This window comes from Microsporum canis, genomic scaffold, assembly GCF_000151145.1.
Source record: "Microsporum canis CBS 113480 supercont1.5 genomic scaffold, whole genome shotgun sequence".
In the NCBI taxonomy this organism is placed as follows: domain Eukaryota; kingdom Fungi; phylum Ascomycota; class Eurotiomycetes; order Onygenales; family Arthrodermataceae; genus Microsporum; species Microsporum canis.
In genome coordinates, this window is record NW_003299165.1 from 1,130,235 (window position 1) to 1,154,181 (window position 23,947).

Sequence of the window (23,947 nt, forward strand, 5' to 3'; positions counted from 1 at the left end):
CTCCATGCATGCAAGCACTATCAGCTCGGGCAACAGCACCTCTCCTTTTAGAGACACTAGCAGGGCAGAGTATAAAGCCACAACACTTTCCCCTACGAGGAATAAAGAGAGCTCTTCATTGTCAGGATTAGCTGATGATACTGCATCCACCGCCTCGGGAAGTTATGGGGACCTAGACGAAGAACTAGGATCTAGCTCCATTCATAAACCGAAGAAACATTCCCCAATGCGCGCAAGGCAGATTGGATGGCAGTCTCGAACAGTAGATGAAAATGGGAGCCCAATACCACGATTGCCGGCAGTCCATAATTTTCATAACAAGAGTAGCCCCGAATCCTCTGAGTCGAGGAAAGAAAAGGGGCGAGCTTATATTGATCTACCAAGTTCAGTTTCGTTCCCACAGCATCCTCAGAAAGAGCAAGGGGGTGTTGCACTCAATTATTCGGCCTGCAAACCTTTGATAAATAGCCCTAGGGATGGTTTAGCCCACAGACGTGACCATGAAATCCCGAGCAACTTGGGTACAAAGTTGAGACGTGGTCGTCAGTATAACAGCTCACTGAAGACATCCGACCTATTTTACCCCAAAGGAATGTGCCATGAAAAGCTCGAAGAGCCACAGAGCCCAGTAACGATGGCTCAAAAGAGGTCATTAAGGTTGTTACTGGAACGACTGAAAGCTAATAAAACCAAGTCAGCATCACAAAATGTAAAGAAACGTCCTTTGATCAGTGTCAGGAATTCGCAGCGGTTCAAAAGCATGGGCAATGATGGAGATGATGTGGACACCGAAGTGGATACTGATGATGAAGGCTCAACGCCACCTCGGCGGCAGGAATGCCCGGAGCATGTGGAATATCGCGAGCTAGAATGGGAGAAACGGCTCCGAGGAAACTATAGGGGCGGCAGGGATTTACTGCTTAATACTAGCAAAGTAGGTGTTATTTTACACTTAACAATCAGGTCGATGATAAACCTTATGCTAACTTACTCGCTCAAACAGCGCCTTTCACAGGAATTATGGGACAGTGAGAATAAGCTGTTCCATTCTGTAGACATCTATAGAATTGGTTGTAACAGTATGATTGATCAGCTGGAAGAAATACATTCTGAAAAGCTTGACCAATGCGAACATACCCTCAGACCGATCAAGAAAAGGTTCCTTGGGATGTTTGAGAATTTCTCTAAGAGGTTGGACAATGACCATAGGTCTATCCAGGAGACATCGGCAAATCTTCTTACCAGCAAGAATCAAAGAAAAATTGCTGGTAAGATCGATGCAGCAATTGAGGAGTATAGCTCCAAGCTAGCTAGGGTGGCAAACGCATAAGATCGTTATCAGTCAATTCCTGGCCAGGAAAGAGGAATAGAGTTGTTAGCTCCCTATTACACACTCGAGACTCCTGGCTTAGCGGGCCGATAATCGGGGCCAGGTTTCTCAACGGCAAGATCCCCGTTATAAACTTCGACCTGGAAGAGAAGCTGACCGTCGTGGGACACTCACACACAGCAGCAATTGAACGAGTTCAGGACAGAACGAGGACGCAGATACAGCTGTTATTTTGTATGAGTAGCTACTAGAGAATATTCTTACATTTGAAGGAGTCTGTGGTGGTGAGTGGCATTATGACGTCCAAATAGTATTTAAAGCTTCATTCAGCTCAAGAATCTTGACTTCCAATTTTTTTTTCTTTGAACATCCAAAATCCTTCGGGTAGAGCTGACAGCCTCATTCAATAACAGAAGGCTTTCGTCTCAGATACTTGACTATTTTGAATATCTGTACAGAGCATACTTCTTCTTCTTCTTCTTCCTCCTAGACTTCTGTTAACCCTGAAGCTTTTATTGATATATCTTGCGATGTCGGTGAGTCACCCCACTATGGCGGGCAGCTTTTCCCAAGCGATGTATATATATATATATGATGAACTAACAGTTCACAGTCCCAGTGGTACATAGAAAACCCAAACGTTGGGAAGAAGAACCAGGCTGAGGACTGGAGAGGTAAGGTGTAACAATTGTTTGTCCAACGTCTTGCCAGATATTGGAGTTAACTGTTATCCTGCCAGTTCTTGGATATAATCCACTCACGCCCCCGAATCTACTACAGCACGAGATCTCACAAACAAATGAGTCAAGGAGCACTGTTGTAACTTCTCGCGAAGAGGCAGCAGCCATTGTTAGGGGTGAGGATGCAAAGGGCCGGCTCCTCGTCATCATCGGGCCGTGCTCTATCCATGACCCCCAAGCTGCTCTCGATTACTGTGATCGCCTTGTCAAAATAAAAGAAAAGTACAATGATCAGCTCATGATTGTTATGCGCTCTTATCTCGAAAAACCACGGACTACTGTTGGCTGGAAGGGACTGATCAATGATCCTGATATCGATAATTCTTTCCAGATCAATAAAGGGTTGAGGACTGCTCGACGTTTATTTGTTGACTTGACTGAAAAGGGCATGCCCCTTGCCAGCGAGATGCTAGACACCATCTCACCTCAATTCCTGGCAGATTTACTTTCCGTGGGTGCAATTGGTGCTCGAACTACTGAATCCCAGCTCCATCGTGAGTTGGCCAGTGGCCTTTCGTTCCCCGTTGGATTCAAAAACGGTACCGATGGCTCTCTTGATGTTGCTGTTGATGCTATTGGTGCCGTACAGCACCCCCACCACTTCCTCTCTGTGACTAAGCCCGGCGTGGTCTCTATTGTCGGAACTGTGGGTAATGATGATTGCTTTGTTATTCTTCGTGGAGGCAAGAGAGGAACCAACTTCGACGCAAAGAGCATAGCAGAAGCCAAAGCAAAGCTGTCTGAAAAGGGACTTTCTCCGCGTTTAATGGTTGACTGTAGCCATGGAAACTCGCAGAAGAACCACAAGAACCAGCCAAAGGTTGCTGCTGTCCTTGCTGAACAGATAGCAGCTGGAGAGGAAGGAATTATGGGCGTTATGATTGAAAGTAATATCAATGAGGGTACGTCACAGGATATATATCTATTTCCAATACATCCGTCTGACATGATTTCGCTAATATTTGCTTCCCTTTTTAATAATATAGGAAACCAAAAGGTGCCTCCAGAAGGGAAGGCTGGGCTCAAATACGGAGTCAGCATTACTGATGCTTGTATTAACTGGGAGGATTCTGAATCTGTCCTTGAGATGCTTGCCAATGCTGTTAAACAGAGACAAGCGAAGCTTCAAGCTAACGGCACAGAATAGAGAAGAAGCGTCTCACCATTCAACACCTTTATGTTTCTTTTTACACTTAAGGTTTGGGCTTAAAATAAAGCTCGGGTTCTTTAATTTTGAGAGGGAAAAAATGAGAAACGAAAAAAAGTCATTCTATGGATAGTACAACGGTTCTAACACGGCAAGCCTATCAGCAGTCCAGGGATGCAATTAAACTACGGAGAGAGTGACGGCAATGCTCAAACTTAACAGATCCTGCAGCCTACAACAAAAGGAAGAAGATTAGATATTTTTTAACTATTTTATTCTCAGTTACCGTCTTAAAAATCGATATTGCTCCTAAAGTTATTTACCCACTCGTTAGTTAACAAACTTGCATGCTGGAAGCCTACGCTTGAATATATTTTGAACATTACAGATAAGACGATTTCTAATAACTACCCTAAATGCAGAAATAGGCATTAGAAGCATCGACATGCCTCACATTCAACTGGCTGAATCAGCCAATCGACTTGGGCGATTATGGATCCTTCTACAGGGGTTAAACTAGTTATTGGTTGCGGCTGTGAATCTGTTCAAGTCAGCAACATTACCAGGCCAGTGAGTAGTGATTAATAAAATGACATATTAAAAGACTTTTTCAGCTGGAGAACAGCCTTCAATCTTTATCAAGGTCAAACAAGAGTCGGTTTGAATGTTTCCATTCAAACCATTATATTATGCCCAGCATGGATGAACGTTCAAGGCTGCTTCAGCCTCCAGAAAACTCAAGACCGACATCCGTTAATTCCGACGCATGGTATTTTCGTTTTAAAGACAGTAATTGGATAGCGGCGGAAACGTACAATACATGGAAAGTCCCTGTCCTCTGCTATACCTTTGCCTTGCTCGTGGACATGGCTGATGTCATGCGGATGACACCCAAAATGCAGCTATTCGAGACAATAATATGCCACCAATACTACCCCAAGCATGGCCTGAATAGTACAATACCAGGCATCTTGAGTGACCCATGCAAGAGCAGCGAGGTACAGAGGGAGCTCACTGCTATAAAAGCGCGATTGAAGATTATTGAGAACATATTTGGTATGCGCATTCATTCCCTTCTCTTTGATTGTTCTCTGGTATAATGAGTGAAAAAACGATCTTCTAGCATTGATACTTGCGATACCGTTTGGGGACCTGGCGAATAAAAAAGGCCGAATTTTCGTTCTGGCTCTAGGACTCGTGGGCCAGATGCTTTCTGAGATATGGATTATGGTAATAAGCTCAGCTGGAGGCTCAATTCCTTACAGCTCGATATACATATCATCCATCCTTAAATCAGTCGGTGGCGGAGTGATGGTCGTCTATGCCATTGTACATACGAGTATTTCTGATGTCATTCCACCAGGCCGGCGAGCACAGGCGTTTTTCTATCTGTCAACCGCACTCCTTATCACTGAAATAGTTGCCCCTGCCTTCGGTTCCATGATGATGCAAAATTGGAATGTATATGTACCTCTGGCACTTGGATTGGTATTCGAGCTCCTAGGGGGGGGCGTTGCTTTCAATGATTCCTGAAACAGCGAAACTGGCACAGGCTGGAGAAGTCTCAGAGGATGATGAAACCGTTTGTGAGTCTGGTGCTGCCAGACCCAAAACCTCTAGTTTATGGTCTGGTATAAAAACTAGCACCAAACATATCCTTGCTCCCTTTGTTCTTATCTGGAGAATGGTTAGCGGGAACCGTGACGTTTTCTTTACTGCCATTTCGTTCCTGGTATTTGCCCTCCCGCGTGAAATTCTCGAATTCTTGGTCCAGTATACCTCCAAACGATTCAGTTGGAGTCTTGCAGAGGTAGGGGAAATTTCGTGAAATCCTTTAGGGTGGCTAAATGGCATCTGGCTAACCGACATGGGACAGGCAAACTATCTGATATCATTCAGAGCAGCCGTCAACATCGGTCTGTTTCTCGTTGTGCTTCCTTTCCTGACCAAGTTTCTCGCCCATCGGGGTATGGAATCTGCTCAAATAGACTTGTGGATTGCTCGAGGCAGTTCGATATTCAGCATTATAGGGCCTGTTATGATCGGTCTTTCTCCGTCGCCAGGATCACTGGTTTTGTGTCTGTCATCGCTTTTTTCGGCCTAAATAATGGGTTAATATCCCCATTGATGCTTTTTCGCTAATGCTGTGATTGGTTTAGCTCTCCTCCTATTCACCTTCTCATTTGGCTTCCATCCTGCCATCAAGTCATATGCGACCTCGCTGGTATTACCAGAGGACGTAGCAACCCTTTATGCGTCGTTCGCTGTCATTGGCATCATAGGAGCACTGGCAACCTTACCTCTAATTGCAGTGACTTTCAGCCTGGGACTGAGAATTGGGGGTGCTGGTCTGGGGCTTCCATTCTTTGTGTCAGCGGCGCTCTTTCTAGTCTGTGTAATAGGTTCTTTTTGTGCCTGGATGCCATACAGGCGTACAGAGCTTTAGGGGTTAGGGTTATAGGGTCAGGGTTAGCTATTAGGGGGGTTAATATCGACAGTTGCTTTGCGAGGAGAAACACAACTTACAGAATTTAGTACAAAACAAGGAGATGGTAAATAAAAAAGGGGCAAAGAAAGACAACATTTTAGATTATGGCCTCTATGAACAGGGTTATATCGTGTGGACAGTATTAAAGTATCGTAATGGGGTATCGATTAAATTCAATGGGTAATTTTATTACTTGAGAAAAGAAAAAAGAAGAGAAGCCTAGACTGCCTCCCGCTCAGGTGCTGAAGCTCCATTTTGTGAGAATGAAGCGATATCATTATCATAATTATCAGACTGGCCTGGGATCCACGCCGAGTCGAGAGGAATAACCAAGTTTGGGTTAATATATTTCCTCAGCCGAGGAGCAACGTCACGTCCCCGTAGTCGAAGAGGTATGGAATCCCTATCCCACTGGGAAGGAGGAGAAATGTTGGAACTGGGTGTTGGTGACTCGTCGCTATCAGCAGTGCGGCCACGGTCAATACTTCGGAGAGCAATGAATTTCATCAGCGGGTCATATGAGCGTGAGAAAAAATACGAGAACCAGACTGTAGCCCCGAGGAGAGGAATAATCAGAATGGACCGTGTGATGGCGGATCTGAGCGCAAGACTGCCAACCATTGTCAACTGAAACACCACCAAGCCAAGAATAATTCGGCTACAGATCATCGGCCATGCTCGGCCAGTGGAATGCTCTTGATGGTCCATGGCGTATAAAAGCTGGTATTTGTATATGAACTGGCCAATGCTGAAGTATATCAATCCAAAGAGGCAAACGAGCCACGAGCTTGGGAAAACACTGTACACAAGGCAAACAATGAAAATAAAAATGGTTGGAGGTAAGGCAAAGCCATAGCTGAAGGTCGGAGGTTTCCTCAAATCCGCATAGTCGCGAGGTGTAATTGCGGACATCCGTTGGAACGGATATAAGAATACGCTGCCAAACTCCAAAAGACGGAATGGAAACAGTCCAAGGCCCTGCAGCACTATTAGATTGGTATAGAAGGGCGCAAGTTTCTCAAGAGAGCGAGCTAGTGCGAAGGCTATAGTTGTTGTATCTTTGAAGACGTCACGGAGATTTTCCCAAAGGCCGTAAAAATTCGAAGCTGTTGCAAAGACGGTAAAGACAAGGAATAGATTAAAGAATGTAAAGAAGAAGTTCTTTGAAATGACAGAAAGCTCTACGTCTCCTTGGGAGGTCATGCCTTGCACGTTAGCCAACCCTAAAGTAATGCTACTGTCAGTTTTGCACAAGTATATTGATAATGGAAAGTGGTTAGCTTACAATCATATATGTACGGAACTGCCAGTGAGAGCAAAGATAAGGTCAAAGTAGGAAGACCAGTTTGCATCAAGGATCTAAGCAGTGGGTGTTCGGCTAACACCTCAGCAAGCCGAGGAATTACCTTCTCAAGGGTCTCGAGGTTAAGAAGATAGGCAAGGGGGACAAGTAAAAGGGACCAGAAAACAGTCAGCACACAAATAACAGTGGTAATAGTCCAGCCTCGTATCATCCTTTCGACCCGAGATAGATAAGTATGTTGCCAGACAACATCTGCTGGGGCAGGTGCTAAATTGGCAACAAGCTGCATTGGCCAAGGGTCGAGGATAGCTTGGACTGCCATTTGGCAAGCGGCAATAGATTCCATCGTAACGAATGCTAAGGCACCAGGGGTGCATTCCTGTTGACGAGCAATTTCGATTTTTTCGTCTAGCTGGCGTAGCTTCTCCTCATAGTAATCGATTGCGTCAATAGATTTGAATCGTAGCTTCAAAGGACCAAACCAAACTCTCGTTCTAGGGCGAGCCCCCGGGTGTTCCAAAATATGATTCTGTGCTGCGGAATGCTCACCAGAGAGCAACCGAGCATCCTCTGCAGTATTATCTGCATCAATCGATGGAACTAACTGAGCTGTCCGAGTGACCAACCCGTTCGGCTTGCTTTTTCGATACTTAAGGTATTTGGCCCATGATTCTTCAAGGAGTTGAAGAGTACGTTTCCTTTCTTCCATCAGCCTATCCAGGTTTCTCCAGTCACGGCAAAGCATAACACTCTCAACATTTCCGATTTCTAGCCCCTCGATGAAACCTTGGATTTTCTCCTCAGAACGCAAGTCAACAGGAATTCCAGACAGCCGAATCGTCCTATCGGCCATGGTAGTCTGTCCTCCTAAAAATTTCTGTCGTATCTGTATGACCCTATTCGTGTAGCTTATAAGGAGGTGGACGGCCACTCCAGTAAACACATAGGAAAACACAACATACAACCAGAGAAAGGTTGGATCGGTTTTCTGTTTCTTGTCCGAATTACCGCCAGGCTCTTCACCTCGGTCGCCATCCCACGGGTATCCTCTTTCTCCTGTGTATGAATACCTGACTGGAAGGATAACGACAACGGAGAAGAAGAAAACGATTGAAAGGAAATGGATTGAGTATCTGTAGAATAACAAAAACTATATTTCCATAGAATGATACACGAATGTCTCATATCAGCTCCAAATATCTAATATAGATGGGTGAAAAAGGGGCATACCACGAACGCATCTAGCCCCCCTGAAGCTAGAACTTCTTCGTCACTGATCTTGTATAGGACTGGAATCCACCCAAATAGCGAATCCGGAAGGTCAGGTAGTCTCGAGGCAGCACTCCTCATCTTCCGCCTCGCGGCATAGAGGGCGCTCCATTTCGGTCGTAGAAACTGCGTAAAATAAAGTGTGCGGTGAGCTATCCTGCCATCCAGTCATTCAGTATGAGCCCCGGGGGTGTGAACATACGCAAAACGTGATAAAAGCACTGCAACCAAAGCTGACGCTGATTACAATCTGGGTGAGCAGATCGCGCTGGCCTCGCGCCTGGTCCTGGTATCTTGGTCCATCAGGCTGGCCCGTTGTCCACGAGTACACCAGCGCACTTGTAGTGGTAGACAGAGGTTGGGATGTCATCGGGCAAATGGATATCTGTGACTGCCAAAACAAAGATGTTGTATAAATATGTCGACGCTATCCACCAAGTGAATGCGATCTTGTCTTCGTCTTCCACATTGATGCCGTCTGTCTACGTTTTTATATTGCAGCTCGAATTTATGTTTTCATGCCCAAAATATTTGTCAACCTTAACCATGAAATCGGGAAGGAGGCGGTCATGTGACCCGCCCCTTGATCTACAAGGCGATGACGTAGTTTTGAGGTTTTCTTGTTTATTTGACGGATAAGAAAAAGAGGAAGAAGAGATCATTCAAGTCGTCAGGTCTCGTTTGGCATAACTGTACGCTAAGTAACGCTGTGAGCATTCCCTTATCCCTCCAGCTTCTTCAGTTGCGATGCATCATAATAAAGATCAATCAAACAAGCCGCAGACCATGCTTGGGTTGGAGACTGTCTTGCCGTTAGCCTACCAGGGGGAAAAGGGGGAGGAAAGGGAGCGGTAACAACTCACCGAGTCTGCACAAAACTCCCCATTTTTATTCGTCAGTTCCGTTAGCCCTCTCCATAGGCTGGTACGGAGAGCCTTTTTGCATTGTTCAAGCCGGGTTGTGAGCTGCTGGAATATATCCATCCGGTCCTGAAGGCTGTCCCTTCGCATGAGGGTAAACTTCAGCAAACCTCTCAGGAAATACCCTGTGGGCCACAGCCACTCTGGTCCTTGGTGATAGTTCCTCCCCTTCGCTGTTGCGAAGTTGGTTGAGTCCTCGGAGTTGACATAGTAAGGATTATAGTTGAGGTCCTTGGGGTCCAGGGTTGCCATACCCATTGGGCCACGGAGGATATTATCGGCGAGTTCGAGGGTACGGAGCGCTTTATCCAGCGTAAATAATTCGGGTGCGACTGTCATGGCAACCGCAAAGTTTGGCCGGAACTGATAGTCTTCATACGGCTTGCCCGAGCGATATAAGTCTTTGTAAATGCCTCGTCGATGGACAATGTTGCTATCGACCTCATACTTACAGTCATCCGCTGGGTTTTCGGGGATGTAATAGCATCTCTCAAAGTTGGACTTAACTTTGGCAGTCCAATCCGCATAGGTAATTGACTTTCCGGAGCCAATGTCCACGTCCTTTGGTGGAAATTTCCCTTGATCCACCAAGGTTGAAATCCATGCAAGGGTGCTGTACAGTAGGCCGTTGATCTCAATAGCCGCTCCATCACGAGGCGTTCCTGGATAGCCCTTATTTCCGCTCTTAGTGCTCTCACCCATCTTATCCATCCACGTACCGCAGTTCCATTGGTTCCCTCCAAAAACTAGACCATTTTCCCAGTCGACATGAACATTCACCTGGAAGCCCTCCTCCTTCATTTGCATATCGAGGTTAGGCCCTGCGTTGTACTCACGGAATGAAATGCCTGATGCGTGACACTGGAATATCTCTTGGATAATTTCTGCCACTGTGGAAGTCTCGCGATATGCTCGTTCATCGTCGTGGGGGAACCATGTATCGTCATATGGTAGAAATCGACGGCGAACATTCTCATTTAAAATTTTGATTCCATCAGGTACGATCTTGGTATAATCCTGGATAGCCTGTAAGTAGAACCATACTGCATCACGAGCGTTATATCTCGGTGCCTTTCCATCTGACAGCAAGTTCGGTATGAGACCATGTTTGAGAACGCTTCCGAAAGCAAGGATATGGTCTTTGGCTTCATCAAACCTCCCAGTGCACAAGAGTAGGCCACGCAAAGAGATAAAAACGTCTCTTCCCCAGCACCTCGCCCAACCGGTTGAAAAATGCGGGAGGCCGGCCGCGAGACAAGGTATACGTTTAGTCGGATAAAGTGATGCTGAGTTGACAAAGCCCACTTGTTGTATACTGACCATCGCAAGTTCGTGGATAATGTCCTTTCCATGTTCAATAGTAACACCAAGAAGTCGAATACCTCGTGCCAACGCGGCTGCGTACGCTGTCTTTACAACAATGGCAAAATAGCGTGGTAGCAAGAAAGATGGGAGCTTTCTAATCGCATCAAAGCGCCCCTGAATCCATTCAGCTGGTTTGCTCAATCGTTTATACCCTTCATCAGAAGCCGCTTTCTTCATTCTTTGAACAATAAAATCAAGTGCCCACTGCCCTCTTCGAATGTTGTCACAAATAGGATGACCGACGTCATTTCTTCGAATAACGTCTTCGAGAACGCTCCACCAGCCCTGAAGCCCAGCATAAACTAATGGGCCAAAATTTGGAACATCATACACTCCGTCCGAGCCGTTACTGATATCCTTTTCTTCAGCATTACATTTGTATAAAACGAAATTGAGATCGACAGGATCTAGCGACTCGAATGCTGCTTCTGCATCCGAGGTAATGAATGTGCTCAAATCCTTGAGCAAATTCGTTTCTGGTAGCCAGGTATCCAAAAGAGCAATAGATCCAGGGGAGAGGTCATCCGGTACACGGATAATGGTATTGTTACCGTCTTCGCTGATACTGATTCCTTCAACGCCAGAAACATTACTGTGAAGCCCAGTAATGTATTCTCCATGGGGATTGGCATCGCCATTTGCAGCACCCGCCTCCAATTTCCAAGCACCTATCATTTTAGCCTTAGTCCCTGAAAGGACTATTGGATCTAGTTTGTGGGTATCCTTAGAACCAGAGAATGCAGTATGGGCTATTAGCAGCACGCCCTTTCTTGAGTTTGGCTGGACCCGATGAACAGTTATGAACTGGCCCTCGTGATGGATATGGGTTTCATCATAGCGGCCTACCGCCATGCAGGTGTGAAGCTCGTTCAGCAGCTTTTTTATTCCACCAATACCCCCTGCACCAGTCTTATACTTGACCCCATCTTCAGAGAATGAAGAGGAATATAAGCGTTTCTCGTTGACCAAATCTATGTGCTCGGGATAGATCTCATCATATCCCATAACACTACCAATGGCAGACGAGCACATGGCAACTAAAGCAGCATTTGGAAGCGTATCTCTTGCTTCGCGTTTTTGAGCGGGCATTTCGTTGTCATGCGTACAGTCCATGAAGAGTGCGTGGAGAGGTGTATACTGCAATTGCTTAACAATCTGATTGGACTCCCTATGGTCACCATGAGATAGAAGATCTGCCTCAAAACTACCAATGGGACGGCCTCCATGACGATGAACAAGTCGACTGAGTTCACCGGCACTCCATGCTTGCATAGCTTCGCGAATTAAACCGGTTAGGCCAAGTCTCTTAGCAAAAATATAATCAGTTTGCTCGGAGCCAGTAAATAGCTCTGCAAAGACAACCAAGTTGGGTCGGACCTTTCGGGCTTCATCAAGGAGGTGCTCGGCTACTAGGATCGGTGTTGAATGGCAATTGTCTATGCGAAAGCCCATGAAATGTTTGGCCATTAGCTTAGAATAATCCGCCATATAGTCCCATAGGAAAGGATTTTCGTCCCGAGATGCCCCATAATTTAACTTAACACAGTCTCCCCAGACGATGACTTCTCGTAGCAAATAGGCGCGAGAGTCTGGTCCAGCATTGTCCTTCATAGCATCTGCATTCCATACCCAACCATTGTTGGCCAATGCAAGCGACTTGGGGTCGTGTTTACCATTTGGGGGAAGCCTAGTAAAATATGTCTCAATCAAAGGGCTATCTTTTGTCACAGGTCCCAATTTGGGTCCGTGGTCATCAACCCGGAGATATTTTATCCGGCCAAAGAGCTGGTCAAGGATAGCTGCAACGTCTTTGTCAAACTCCTTGAATAGCGGCAGGTTGACGGCATCGAGAATTTTTTGAAATTCCACTTTAGCGTTCGAAACGTTGGTTTTAATTTCTTCATATTTCCCAAACATGGCCATGAGCAGAGCAGCAGCTATCTTTGGATCAATTTTTCGGCCATATCGTCCTAGAACCCGGCCAGCATTTGTTATTCCATGTTCTCGGAGGAACCTGACTTTCTTCTCCACGGACCATTCTCGAATCTCTGCCGGATTGCCAATCTCATCGTCTCCAAACTGTCCAGATTTCCAGGACACAAATGCAGCCGCAGCATCTCTTTCAACGTCAATGGTGTAAAACTCCCAGAGCTTTATCTTGTCGATGACGTTTGCCCTTGCTTTGTCCAGAACAACGGAAATATCGTCTTCGGTTTTGAATTCAGTAGGCAGTCCCAAATTTCTGAGATCATCGCCATATTTTAATAAAGCTGTGTCCAGCTCTAAGGCAGCTTCAAGCCATGGGGCATTCTTGACGTTGTAGCCTACCTCGGGGTGTTCTTCGAGAAGCTTGCTGTTATGTGCAACATGATTCCAGACGACGTCTGTCAGAGCCAGGAGTCCGTACTCCTTCTCCATGTTCGACGTCATCTCAGCCACATCTTTCTGTCCATTGGAGAAACATTCCTCAAACTCTAGTTGGTCGTAAATGCTATACGGTGAGTTTGAGGCTCCTCGCTTAACAAGAGGGGTGAAATGAACCACGTTGTACCCCCTCTCCCCGATTCCGCGTAGATGTCTGTTCCAGTCTTTGGGATACTCGCCCATAAACTTGGACACCAGAGAAAAAACGGATAAGGACTCTAGTGGTAGGGCTTTGCCCTTCAGCGTGATAGCAGGGCTGACGTTAACGTAGTATGTCTCAGATCGGCTCTCCTTTCCAGTCCCAGAGTCCGACTTTGATCCAAAGAGCTCTGGAACGTGACGGTATGTGAAGTAAAAGCTGAATGCACCCGATACGGCAACGGGAATATCGATACGGACGTCTTTGTTGAAATCCAGCTTCAGCCTAGTAAACCGTCCTGTCAGTAACTACTAACATGAGGTTACTTGAAGTTTCCTGGACCTACTTATATTCACGGTACTTGTCCCTTTGAAACTCCTCGTCCACTAAAGGGATATTTACCCAAAGACTGCCGTGTCGACATAAAGGGCTGCTTCCCTCGAACTGAAGCCGGAGACTGTACGGCGGGCTCGTCGGTGGGGGGAGGTTGACATATTCGTTGTAGGCATCTGGAGAACCATTATCGTTCAAGCGGACAACATACACCAACTCCTGGGAGTTTGAATCCATCATAGGCAGTATCTATATTCACGACTCTCTCTCTATGTGAGCTGCATGTTGGACTTCTAGGCCTGCCAGCCGTGTGTGTATACATATAAATAGTTGAACTATATGCGGCATTTCGGGTTGGACAAGAAGCTGGGAAGTTCGATGTTGGTTCCTGCCATGCACGCTGATGTCATTTTTTTTTTGGGCTGATGTTTCCAAGGCTAAGAAACGTATTGTTTATCCCGGGGGCGGCCGTGGGGGGCGATGAGTAGTTACTATGTAGTTAATATATCCAGGTATTCGAGGATTAGATATATTAATTGTTATTTACCGTGGTTATTTATCTCTTAACAAGGTCGTAACAAATTAATAACTACACGCCGGACCGCACAGCACTCCAAGCTCCTAACCACCAAGCATGCAAAACGAGATATGAGATGTAAGGGCTCGCTTCAACGCATTCCTTGCCTCCGATATGAAAGTAAACGAGAAGAATTATATCTTTGTTGTTTTGAATCAAGTTAAAATGTTAGATGCTAGGACAGAAACCGGGCTTCGGAGAGGACAGAGAAGTATCTATTTCGGCTCGATGAGACTGGGGATATCTTCCACTTTGGCCTCGCCCTTCAAGATACCTATAATAAGAGTTAGCAGCTAGTTCCCAGAAAGATAACAGGGACATAGGGAAAACATGACCGCACATACTATTCACAGCAGTGAAAAGAGGGTATTCATCCTCTAGCCCCTGTTTTTTAAGGAAGTTGTTGACTTCTACGGCCGTTAGAGTACCCTGTAGTTTCTGTCCATTCAGCTCCTGCTTCTCGACTTCTTCGATCGGCAGCTTGCGTTCAACACTGTACTTGGCGCATCTGAAGTTACGTCCTCCACTGCAAGAGGTAATCAAATCTGCAACGCCAGCCGATTCGACTGTGAAGGTCTCAGCGTTGACAGAGTGGCTGAAGAACGTCGTGCCGAATTTCACCATCTCCAGAAGGCCGACTCTCATGACCGCGGCTTTGGCATTGTCACCCCAGCCGAGACCATCGACATATCCGGCCGCGAGAGCGACGATGTTCTTCAATGCACCACCAAGGGAAACGCCGGCAACGTCGTCAACAACACGAACATGGAAGTATGGCCGGTGGAAAAGAGTTTTCAGAAGAGAGTGATCAACTGGTGGAAATTCAGAGGGCATTGGTCGTAGCTTGACTTTGGAAAGGTTGCCTGAGCTATCCTTGTGCTTAAACTCGGAGAGATTCACGGCAGAAGAGGATGGTGACCCCGTCTGTGGCGTGGGTGCCTTGGAATCCATATGTGGGGGATCGTATGCGACTGTGGTCTCAGAGTAGAGTTCCTTTGCGACCTCAGAGGCAATGTTGGCTCCGGACAAGGCACCACAGTAGATCCCCAGCTGCTTGCCAATGGTCTCAGAGAATAAACTGACCCCTTCCTCATCGACATGCACACCCTTTATGCAGGATATTCCACGGGCATAGGGGAGAATATGGCCCTTGAGGCTCTTGCAGACACCACTGATGAATTGATGGGGCAGATTGAAGACCAATATCGACGAGTCCTTGACTGAGTCGACGAGGGAAGGGTTGGCGCGCAGGTTATCTGGCAGAGTAATGTCTGGCAGGTACTTGATGTTCTCGTGAAGCTGGTTTATGATTTCCGTCAAGTTCTGTTCGCCTTTGCAGAGAGGTGAGGATTCCCTATAATGCTTCGAGGACTTTGGGATCTCGATCTTCTCCTCATACACCCACATGTTCACCTCCTTCTCGAACAGCTCCGGGTGAGCAGCCGTATTTTCGGCGACCATCTTAGAGATCGAGGAGCCCCTATAGCAAGCCAAACCCGTCAGTTAAGAATGCTTCAAACAGCAAAAGAATACAACGCACCAGTTCCCCGACCCTATCACCGTCACCTTGTGCTTCTTCGAGTAAGGAGACAGGCCTGCCATGGTGAATCTGCGTGTAGATGCTGGTATTATCCGCTTGAAGAGGAGTGTGTTTGCTGCTGAACAGAATACTCCAGGGCGGTGGTGGGGGCTTAAGAACCTCCTATTAGTGAGAACGCACCGCAAACTGCACGTCATCAAGGGCATGCAAGAGAAGAGGCAAATATTAGAGATTTTACTGTGTTTTTACCCCCCGCGACCTCGGCCTCCCCCTAGTTCATCCCTTAACTGGAGCCGTGGGGTTTGTTAGGGTGGCTTAGGGGCTTTAGAGGCCGCTAGTCAAGTTTATCTGCTTCCCCTTCGCTAAAGTTGGCAGATGGCAAGGGGTTCAAGCCAGGCCAGGCACAAGTGAAGGAACAAAGTTGAAGTGTCCCTGGGTCATCTGTGGCGTTGAAGGAGCCTCGCCAGGGATTCCGATGATATAAGAGTATGTGTCTACGATAGATGTATTACTATGCTCGCTGGATGTTCTATATATTAATTACATAGGGCCCATAGTGTTAAGATGATGCCGGTGAATCTTCTGGCAGCCAGTCTTGTTCACATCTGCCAGTGTGTTGGCATGAAAGCCTCGGGTATCGGCCATGCCGTTAAAACACCATCCTCCAAGACTCTTGTGGCGTCTGCGTTGCCTCTTGCGAGATAGCGTTTAGTTCCAGCACTTACAGCTGATATCTTTTCTGTCGGCTACATCCGTCAGCAGATAGCTATCTTATCTTTCTTTCGAGCCAGAGTCTTCATGATTTGACACCCTTAAATTCTGGATTCTGATCCATCGTCTGAGATATGAAGCTTCGTAAAGCCGCCCATCGAGTAGATGTAGAATTCCCACCGGTAGAAGCGTTAATGCCATCCCCAGACTGAGTACTCATCGGCGCATCTGTGTCCGCCTTGATTCCCACTGCCAACTGTCCCATGTTCTTCGCAAACCGATCTCGCTCCATCTGGTTGAGTTTCTCTTTTCTCTTCATGGCGCCAGGTCTATGCTTCAAACTCTTATGTCTAATCACATTTATCTGCGTGTTGCCGTCTATATTATATGTTGAGACGCCTTCACCACCATCCCCAGCGTTAGGGAGCGCATTGGCAAGGGAGTCAAGGTTCGCAATTAGTTTTTTTGAAGGTCGTCGTCGCTTCAGAGGCTTTTTGTGAGACTTTTCAATCTTCGAAATAAACGAGGAGTGTTTTATTAGGCGCTTATCCTTTTTAGAGCTGGGGAATTCGGATGCTAGAGAGTCGTTTGCGGAGTGTTTGGCTTTTGCGATGGCTGGATGAGAATTGGTCTTCACGGCCTTTCTGACTTTGGTGCTGGGGCGTACTGGAGCCTAGTAGGTATGGCAGATTAGTAGGAACATACCTTACAAGTTGCATTATTCAGAAACACCTACCATGGTGAGATGTAGTATTTATCAATATTATAATCGTGAATTTGTTGGTTTCTCTTTTTTTTTTCGCTCATCTCAAAAGATGAGAGAATATCTATTTGCACGGTTTGCACTGTTTGCATCTTAAGTGGGATGCTTTTTTGACGTTTTATATGGACGAAACATTATATACTTACGGGGTCCTAGATATTGAATATTACTTTGAGGAAGATGGAAGATAAAGAGCAGTTGCGTAGGCAGCTTGAGGAGCAAATAGCTGCTACAGAGCGCCAGCTCGGCCGGCTGAAGCAAGAACTCACAGATCTCGAGATACAACATGGTCCCGTTTCACAGGAGACGGAGACAATGAATAAATCAACAGAATGGCCACTGCGTCAAGATGAATACAGAAGATACGGAAGACAGATGATAGTAGAACAGGTTGGTCTGTCAGGTAAGTTATATCCAAAAAGGTCGGCACTAGCATGGTTGCGTGGAATACTTCTAACGGATGTCGCATATCTCATATATAGGCCAGCTTCGGCTGCGGAATTCAGCAGTGCTTATCGTTGGAGCCGGCGGCTTGGGCTGCCCAGCGGCTTTATATCTCGCTGGTGCGGGAATCGGAAAGCTAGGAATCATCGATGGCGACAAAGTCGAGTGCTCCAATCTACACCGCCAGGTACTACATCGTACAAAGTACACTGGGAAATATAAAGTCGACAGCGCCATCGAGTATCTAAAAGAGTAAGTCTCGATAAGCATGGTTATGTGAATTCTTTGCAAGATCATTGTCTGACATGACCTGCATTTTCGCACTAGACTGAACCATCACCCTATCTACATACCATTTCGATCACATCTCTCATCACAGAATGCGCCAGAAATATTCGCCGATTTCGATATAATACTAGACTGCACCGATAACCCTGCAACTCGATATCTTATTTCAGACACTGCAGTTGTGCTTGGAAAACCGGTCGTGTCCGCCTCCGCCCTGCGAACAGAAGGGCAGTTAATGATTCTCAACTATCCACCCCGTCCGCCTAGCGATAAGTCAGGGGGCCCATGTTACCGGTGCGTCTTTCCAACACCGCCTCCAGCAGATAGCGTTACGAGCTGTGCAGATGGTGGAATAATTGGGCCTGTGGTCGGTGTCATGGGTGTTATGCAGGCGTTGGAGACGATAAAGGTGATAACGAGTATGGAAGAAGGAGAGACATCAGGAACTAAACCGGATAACAGGAGCATTGTTCCATCTCTCCATCTGTTTTCGGCTTATTCCAACCCTCCATTCCGTGCTATTCGGTTGCGCCCTCGACGACAAAATTGCGCTGCATGTGGCGTAGATCCCTCAATATCTATTGACTCCCTCAAGAATGGGTCAATGGATTATGTGCAATTCTGTGGTTCACTCAACCCTGTTTCTAGCCTGATGCCTGATGAAAGACTCAGTGCAAAAGATTACAAAGCATGGCTTGATAACCGCGGCGATGACAACAAGGGTATCCTGCTTGATGTACGCGAGCGAGTTCAGTACGATATTTGCGCACTGCCCTGGAGCCACAGCATTCCCATATCAGAGGCTCTCCGATCATCTTCTGGATCATCTGGGGCGACTAATGGGGGGTTTCCAGCATGGTTCCCAACAAGTATCGTTGACCTTAATACGACAACCCCAATCCACGTTGTTTGCCGCCAGGGTAACGATTCTCAGGTTATGGTGAAGACTCTGAAGCAGCTCGGTCTTGATCAGGAAGGCAGACGCTTTATTGGTGATATCGTAGGCGGTCTGGATGCATGGAGAAGAGATGTTGACCCTCAGTTTCCGGATTACTGACAGGGATGAGCCACACCCGGTTCGGAATCAATGGTTCAGTAGTTGATGCTTGTCGAGATATCATGGGTTACCTGGTGGTTTATCCAGCCAGGCCCATTGAACATCAACTCTTCCCTGGTTGACATGCGCGAGTTGTTGGAATACTGTAATAGTAGCGTCGATGTCTGTCGATTTACATCCGACGCCTGCCAGTATAACCGGTTAGCAATTGCACATTCTCCAGGGATTCCAAGGCAAGCTTTGGCAAACTCACATCTGTCAACCACAGTCACATCTACAGACTTGCCATTTCGCCTGAGGCGAATCTTCCTACCACAGAGGGGATTGGTATTTGGGTTAGGACCAGTACTAGCTGCATCGAATACTACTTTCGACACGGCGCAAACAGCCTCAGAACTAGAACTTGTTATACCACAAGCACCTAATGCTGGGTCGTAGTATGTAAGTTCGCCGACATAAGGCCCGCCATTGTTCGTCGGCAATGGGAGGTTCGCAGCCCCGGCCCTTGAGGGGATCATTAGACCTTGGAAACTATATTACCAAAACAGGAAGGCTGGCATCCAACAAACCTTTGCCTGGTCAGCCCAACAGCCAACCCGATAATCAGTCCCAGCAGCAGAACAGCCATCACGGTAGCAATGATGATTACTCTCTTTCTTCTATGCGCCCAGTTAGATCTCAATGTCACTATCAACCTGCCACTATGAGCCGGTGGAGCTTGGACATGCGGCTCTGGCTGATCGACAAATGCAGGTTTTGACGGCGGAACGGGTTTGCGTCTTGGCACTTCCATGATAGAGAGGCGTGGAGCGACGGCTTTAGGGAGAGGAGCCGCCTCAATGGCCTTGTCAGACAAGCCTAGCTCGTAGCGCTTGAGGCTGGAGGGAAATGAAGGAGAGGAGGCCTGGGAGATGGGCGAAATGGGCGACACGGGATGTGAGGGCGTGTAATTCTCCATGATTGTGCGGTCGTCTTACTAGACGCCTTTCTTTTGACGTTCTTCCTCTTTTATTGTTATTTTGATACTAACGAGCGAATTGAAGTTGGTGGTAAAAGAGTGACTGAATGAACGACTGGCATTGCAAGTAATATTAAAAGAAGACGTTGAGGGTTGAAACAAAACATCGCGGCTCATCCTGGCTCTCTTTGGCCCCTTTTTTATCTGCCAAGGCGGGACAAAACAAAAGCCTGGGGAAGCTCTTCTCCGTCAACAGTTATGAATCTTGACCCTAACTACGGAAGATGGGAGGAGGAGCCGATAAGAGGCCATCATGACACTCTCTTTATTATATACTTAGGCTTCCTCTGCTGCAACCCCAGGCTTCCGAGCATCCCGCAAACCCCCACATCAAGTATTCGAACGAAGCACAATCCACCAACAAACAATATTATCCAAAGCACGAATACCATCTATCAAAGTGTCATCAAAATGAGGAAAAACGAGAGAGCGTGAGTCGGCTGTGCCCAGTGTGTGGGTATCTGCGGATCTGTACATAAGCACTATTGCTGGTCTAATTGTATATCGGTGGGTTCGGTGGTTTGGATTGAAACCTGGCTCTAGACGGTAGCGGCGGCAGCTCTACGGCGTTGCACTTTGCGGTAGATGAGCGTGGACACCACACCGACTGCAATGAGGAAGACAATGCAGAATACTAAAACAACACCGGGTTCTCTGGCCGCCCAGTTCTTCCGCTTGGCCAGCTGGTGGGATGTAGCATGTACGTCTCTTAGGGATATGATAGCAGCCATTGTGGAGGTGTGGTGTTGTTATCCAACGCTTCGAAGCTAACAGATTGCTATATTAGTGAACATGAACTAACCATAGCAGTTGAAAATGCACATACGGAATGAGATCTTGTACTATCAAGAAGATTGCCCGAATTTATGCTGGGTATCAGGCTTGCCTGAAAAATATCAGTATATTCTGTGTCTAAGTCAGTGAAATAAGCAAACGATGTTCAATTGCAGTACAAAGCATGATGATTGCTCCCCCCCGGAACCCGACGGATACACCGGTAGAACTATATCTAGAGAGCAAGAATTTTACTCACCGTTGTCGAGGACGAAGAGCAAAACAAAGAGGGATAGGGTAGAAGCTGAAGGAGAAAGAGAAGAAAGAGAAGAAGATAGAGAAGAAGAAGAGAGAAGAAGTGGAAGATAAGAAGCGGAAGAGGCGGGAAAGAGAGAGAAAGTGGCCGCCAGTCTTTTTGCTCTCATGCAAGATATCATGGATTCCCGCCGGAGTTTCCCTTTTGGGACAAGGCGTTAGGCCCAACTATGCTCACGTGAACAGCCCAGGAAGAGAAGAAGTAAGCAGATTGTACTATCTAGATGGATGCAGAAGATAGAGACATAAGCGCAGTGGGAAGTAGTAGATTATATATCTTCCACAGAGAAGTATGTACCCTTTGCATCAGAGTCCTTCACCTACCTTGTACTTTCTCCGGCCCGAGGGAGCAAGATACCTCCTCGTACTATAATACCGTACTTCCCACGACAAGGAGGGCATAAAAGCAAGACAGAAGCAAGATATTGATGTAAAGTGCTGAAAAGCTTAGCTAGCTAGCAATCTAGTATCTAGTTGCGCCACCAGCTTTCCTCCTGTCCATTGGCATTGCAACTAGACAATATCCTATGCAGCGGTATAGATGAGGGGCTAGGGATCTGCTCCTGCAGCGGCCGATCATAGCATCCTCGTAGTTAGAGGCATTCGTCATAACTGCGCCAGTTCATGCCAATAGTAGATATGGCAGACGTAGTTATGTAGCAGAGCAAGCCTTCTTTCTGCTACTTTGATTTCTTCTTTTCTATAAATAAAGTTCCCGATAGATCGACTTACTAAGCATAATCTTATGTAAGGTAGATCATCACGTGACCGTACTGCCGAGGTGCCGAGGTTCACTTCCTAAGTACGAAATAGTTGAAGCAACCTCGAGCTGTCTTACGCCCTTCAAGGTGTCGGGGCTACAACTATTTATGATAACGGCTGTGGACGTAGAAGGCTTGGTAATATTAGAGGATTTTTCCTAAGGTATCACACGAGCTAACTGCGGACTACTACCGGCTTTTCCTCCACCAGCAACTCCCATCGGCGGTTGTGCCGGTCGTTTTGTATCCACATCTATTCCGATGGAAGCCAACAACGGGCTCCCAACGATAAAACATTGCGGGCAAAAGGCCGATTGAACAGGACCCTGCTTTTGATACTTCAATCAGCGATGATTGAGTATTCCTTTATATACGCTGGTTTTCTTTCACCGGATCCTCCTAGGAGTGTTACCATATTATATACCCACCGCAACGTAAATAAATGCGATTTCTTCTGAAATAGATACTTTCAATATCTTCGATATATATACCTATAATGGCGATCACTCCAAAGCCTACCATTGGTTTTGTTGGCCTGGGTGCCATGGGTTTCGGCATGGCGACCCATCTCATCAAGCAAGGCTACACTGTCAAGGGATTCGACTCATGGGCTCCCACGTTGGCTCGGTTTAAAGAAGCAGGTGGATATGCTGCAACGTCGTTAGATGATTCTGCCAGAGGGTGCATGTATTATGTATCCATGGTAGCCTCAGCACCCCAGGTTCAATCTGCTCTGTTCGATGACGCTGAACCCATCGTCAACGGTATGCCCATGAAATAATATATACCCCGCCTTCGTTAATTAATGACGCCATGTAGCACTTCCACAGGGTGCAACCCTTATTCTCTGCTCAACCGTGCCAGCCGCATATGCCCAGTCCGTCCGTGATCAGTTAGCGGCCCGTGGCAGAGATGATATCTCCTTCATCGATGCACCCGTCTCTGGTGGCGCTATACGTGCGGCCAACGGGACTCTATCGATTATGGCAGGAGGCTCAGATGCGGCACTAGAACGAGGAGAATTTTTGCTCTCTGAAATGTCAGATGCTGCCAAGTTGTATTTACTCCCTGGCGGTGTTGGAGCTGGGAGTAACATGAAAATGGCCCATCAGGTGTTGGCGGGCATACATATCCTTGCCGCCAGCGAAGCTATGGGCTTCGCTGCTCGGTTAGGCCTTGATGCAGAGGAAGTTTGTAATGCAATCATTGCCTCTGATGCATGGAGCTGGATGCATGAGAATCGTTCACCAAGGATGCTGAAGGAAGACTATTTCCCCGGTGTTAGCGCGTTGACTATCATTCTCAAAGATGTTGTAAGTTACCCCCTCTTTAGTTTACTCCCTTTTATAAAACCGGATCTAATATCACCTAAGAGCATCATCACGAACTCCGCACGCCTCAGTCAATTCCCAGTACCGCTCTCCTCTATTGCTGAGCAAGTCTACGTCTCCGGCCTATCTCACGGTTACGGGCCAGATGATGATGCTGGCATGGTCCGCATGTACTACCCTAACCCTATCAGCAAAGCCACTTCGCCCACCACTATGGCCCCAGAATTCAAGTCCAAGGCTACGAATCTCGTCATCTCCCTCCTTCGAAACATTCATCTCTGTGCAGCCGCTGAAGCAGTTGCCTTTGCCCGTCGTCTAAACGTTGACATGGCTCAGTTCTATGAATTAGTTAACGCAGCTGCAGGTGGTAGTTCAATGTTCAAGATCAAGGGTGTGGAGATGATTGAGGGGATTAAGAAGGCTGGTCTACCTGTAGACAGAACGTTGAATGACGCTACTAATGAGCTCTCCGCTGTTGTGCAGGAGGCCAGAAACTTGGACTGTCCCTTGTACCTGGGGGCTGCGGCTTTGGGGATATTGCATCAGGCAAATCATAGCGGATGGGGCAAGGATTCAGACTCCAGCGTCATCGAGGTATGGGAGAAGTAGAACATAGCACAGATTTTATATAGATCCTCTTGCATACGATGAATGAATAACGAGTATCTTTCCTACTCTTATATAACATACCAAAGCTATAAAGAAGAGAGACAACTAATCGGGCTTTCCCCTATGATGGTTTAGTTATCCCCTTGCTGTTCGAAAAGCGCCGGAGCTATCCCGATGCTTCTCCGGACCAAATCCCACGCTTCATATAGAACCGGAACCATACATTAACCACCATCTGTTCCCATAAAAACTACATGGTTCTTACAATAAGCCCTGTAATTCAATACCCTACTGCTTCTCA

At 46.8% G+C, this 23,947-nt stretch overlaps 10 protein-coding genes across 10 annotated transcripts; 5 read left to right on the top strand and 5 right to left on the bottom strand.

Moving 5' to 3' along the window:
• Positions 1 to 4: 4 nt before the first annotated feature.
• MCYG_05500 (uncharacterized protein) lies at positions 5 to 1,330 on the top strand (the record flags this gene model as incomplete). The annotated part of the gene is made up of 2 exons (XM_002845585.1): positions 5 to 934; positions 1,004 to 1,330. 2 exons carry the CDS (start codon positions 5 to 7, stop codon positions 1,328 to 1,330), a joined length of 1,257 nt encoding a protein of 418 aa, XP_002845631.1.
• A 530-nt stretch (positions 1,331 to 1,860) lies between these two features.
• On the top strand, positions 1,861 to 3,217 carry MCYG_05501 (phe-inhibited DAHP synthase AroG; the record flags this gene model as incomplete). The annotated part of the gene is made up of 4 exons (XM_002845586.1): positions 1,861 to 1,902; positions 1,944 to 2,004; positions 2,070 to 2,972; positions 3,057 to 3,217. 4 exons carry the CDS (start codon positions 1,861 to 1,863, stop codon positions 3,215 to 3,217), a joined length of 1,167 nt encoding a protein of 388 aa, XP_002845632.1.
• Positions 3,218 to 3,915: 698 nt separating this feature from the next.
• On the top strand, positions 3,916 to 5,663 carry MCYG_05502 (conserved hypothetical protein; the record flags this gene model as incomplete). The annotated part of the gene is made up of 5 exons (XM_002845587.1): positions 3,916 to 4,273; positions 4,341 to 4,678; positions 4,722 to 5,027; positions 5,094 to 5,295; positions 5,377 to 5,663. 5 exons carry the CDS (start codon positions 3,916 to 3,918, stop codon positions 5,661 to 5,663), a joined length of 1,491 nt encoding a protein of 496 aa, XP_002845633.1.
• Positions 5,664 to 5,924: 261 nt separating this feature from the next.
• Positions 5,925 to 8,647, bottom strand: MCYG_05503 (conserved hypothetical protein; the record flags this gene model as incomplete). Its single annotated transcript, XM_002845588.1, has 4 exons — positions 5,925 to 6,928; positions 6,991 to 8,158; positions 8,239 to 8,403; positions 8,480 to 8,647. The coding sequence occupies 4 exons, from the start codon at positions 8,645 to 8,647 to the stop codon at positions 5,925 to 5,927; spliced, it is 2,505 nt and encodes an 834-aa protein (XP_002845634.1).
• Positions 8,648 to 8,998: 351 nt separating this feature from the next.
• MCYG_05504 (glycogen debranching enzyme) lies at positions 8,999 to 13,698 on the bottom strand (the record flags this gene model as incomplete). The annotated part of the gene is made up of 3 exons (XM_002845589.1): positions 8,999 to 9,079; positions 9,141 to 13,410; positions 13,472 to 13,698. The coding sequence occupies 3 exons, from the start codon at positions 13,696 to 13,698 to the stop codon at positions 8,999 to 9,001; spliced, it is 4,578 nt and encodes a 1,525-aa protein (XP_002845635.1).
• Positions 13,699 to 14,250: 552 nt separating this feature from the next.
• MCYG_05505 (glycerol-3-phosphate dehydrogenase) lies at positions 14,251 to 15,637 on the bottom strand (the record flags this gene model as incomplete). The annotated part of the gene is made up of 3 exons (XM_002845590.1): positions 14,251 to 14,309; positions 14,380 to 15,515; positions 15,576 to 15,637. The coding sequence occupies 3 exons, from the start codon at positions 15,635 to 15,637 to the stop codon at positions 14,251 to 14,253; spliced, it is 1,257 nt and encodes a 418-aa protein (XP_002845636.1).
• A 734-nt stretch (positions 15,638 to 16,371) lies between these two features.
• Positions 16,372 to 17,025, bottom strand: MCYG_05506 (conserved hypothetical protein; the record flags this gene model as incomplete). Its single annotated transcript, XM_002845591.1, has 2 exons — positions 16,372 to 16,959; positions 17,017 to 17,025. 2 exons carry the CDS (start codon positions 17,023 to 17,025, stop codon positions 16,372 to 16,374), a joined length of 597 nt encoding a protein of 198 aa, XP_002845637.1.
• Positions 17,026 to 17,229: 204 nt separating this feature from the next.
• Positions 17,230 to 18,838, top strand: MCYG_05507 (molybdenum cofactor synthesis protein 3; the record flags this gene model as incomplete). Its single annotated transcript, XM_002845592.1, has 3 exons — positions 17,230 to 17,452; positions 17,532 to 17,745; positions 17,821 to 18,838. 3 exons carry the CDS (start codon positions 17,230 to 17,232, stop codon positions 18,836 to 18,838), a joined length of 1,455 nt encoding a protein of 484 aa, XP_002845638.1.
• Positions 18,839 to 18,873: 35 nt separating this feature from the next.
• MCYG_05508 (riboflavin aldehyde-forming enzyme) lies at positions 18,874 to 19,796 on the bottom strand (the record flags this gene model as incomplete). The annotated part of the gene is made up of 2 exons (XM_002845593.1): positions 18,874 to 19,342; positions 19,534 to 19,796. 2 exons carry the CDS (start codon positions 19,794 to 19,796, stop codon positions 18,874 to 18,876), a joined length of 732 nt encoding a protein of 243 aa, XP_002845639.1.
• Positions 19,797 to 22,202: 2,406 nt separating this feature from the next.
• On the top strand, positions 22,203 to 23,646 carry MCYG_05509 (3-hydroxyisobutyrate dehydrogenase; the record flags this gene model as incomplete). The annotated part of the gene is made up of 3 exons (XM_002845594.1): positions 22,203 to 22,470; positions 22,526 to 23,019; positions 23,080 to 23,646. 3 exons carry the CDS (start codon positions 22,203 to 22,205, stop codon positions 23,644 to 23,646), a joined length of 1,329 nt encoding a protein of 442 aa, XP_002845640.1.
• Between the last annotated feature and the right edge of the window lie 301 nt (positions 23,647 to 23,947).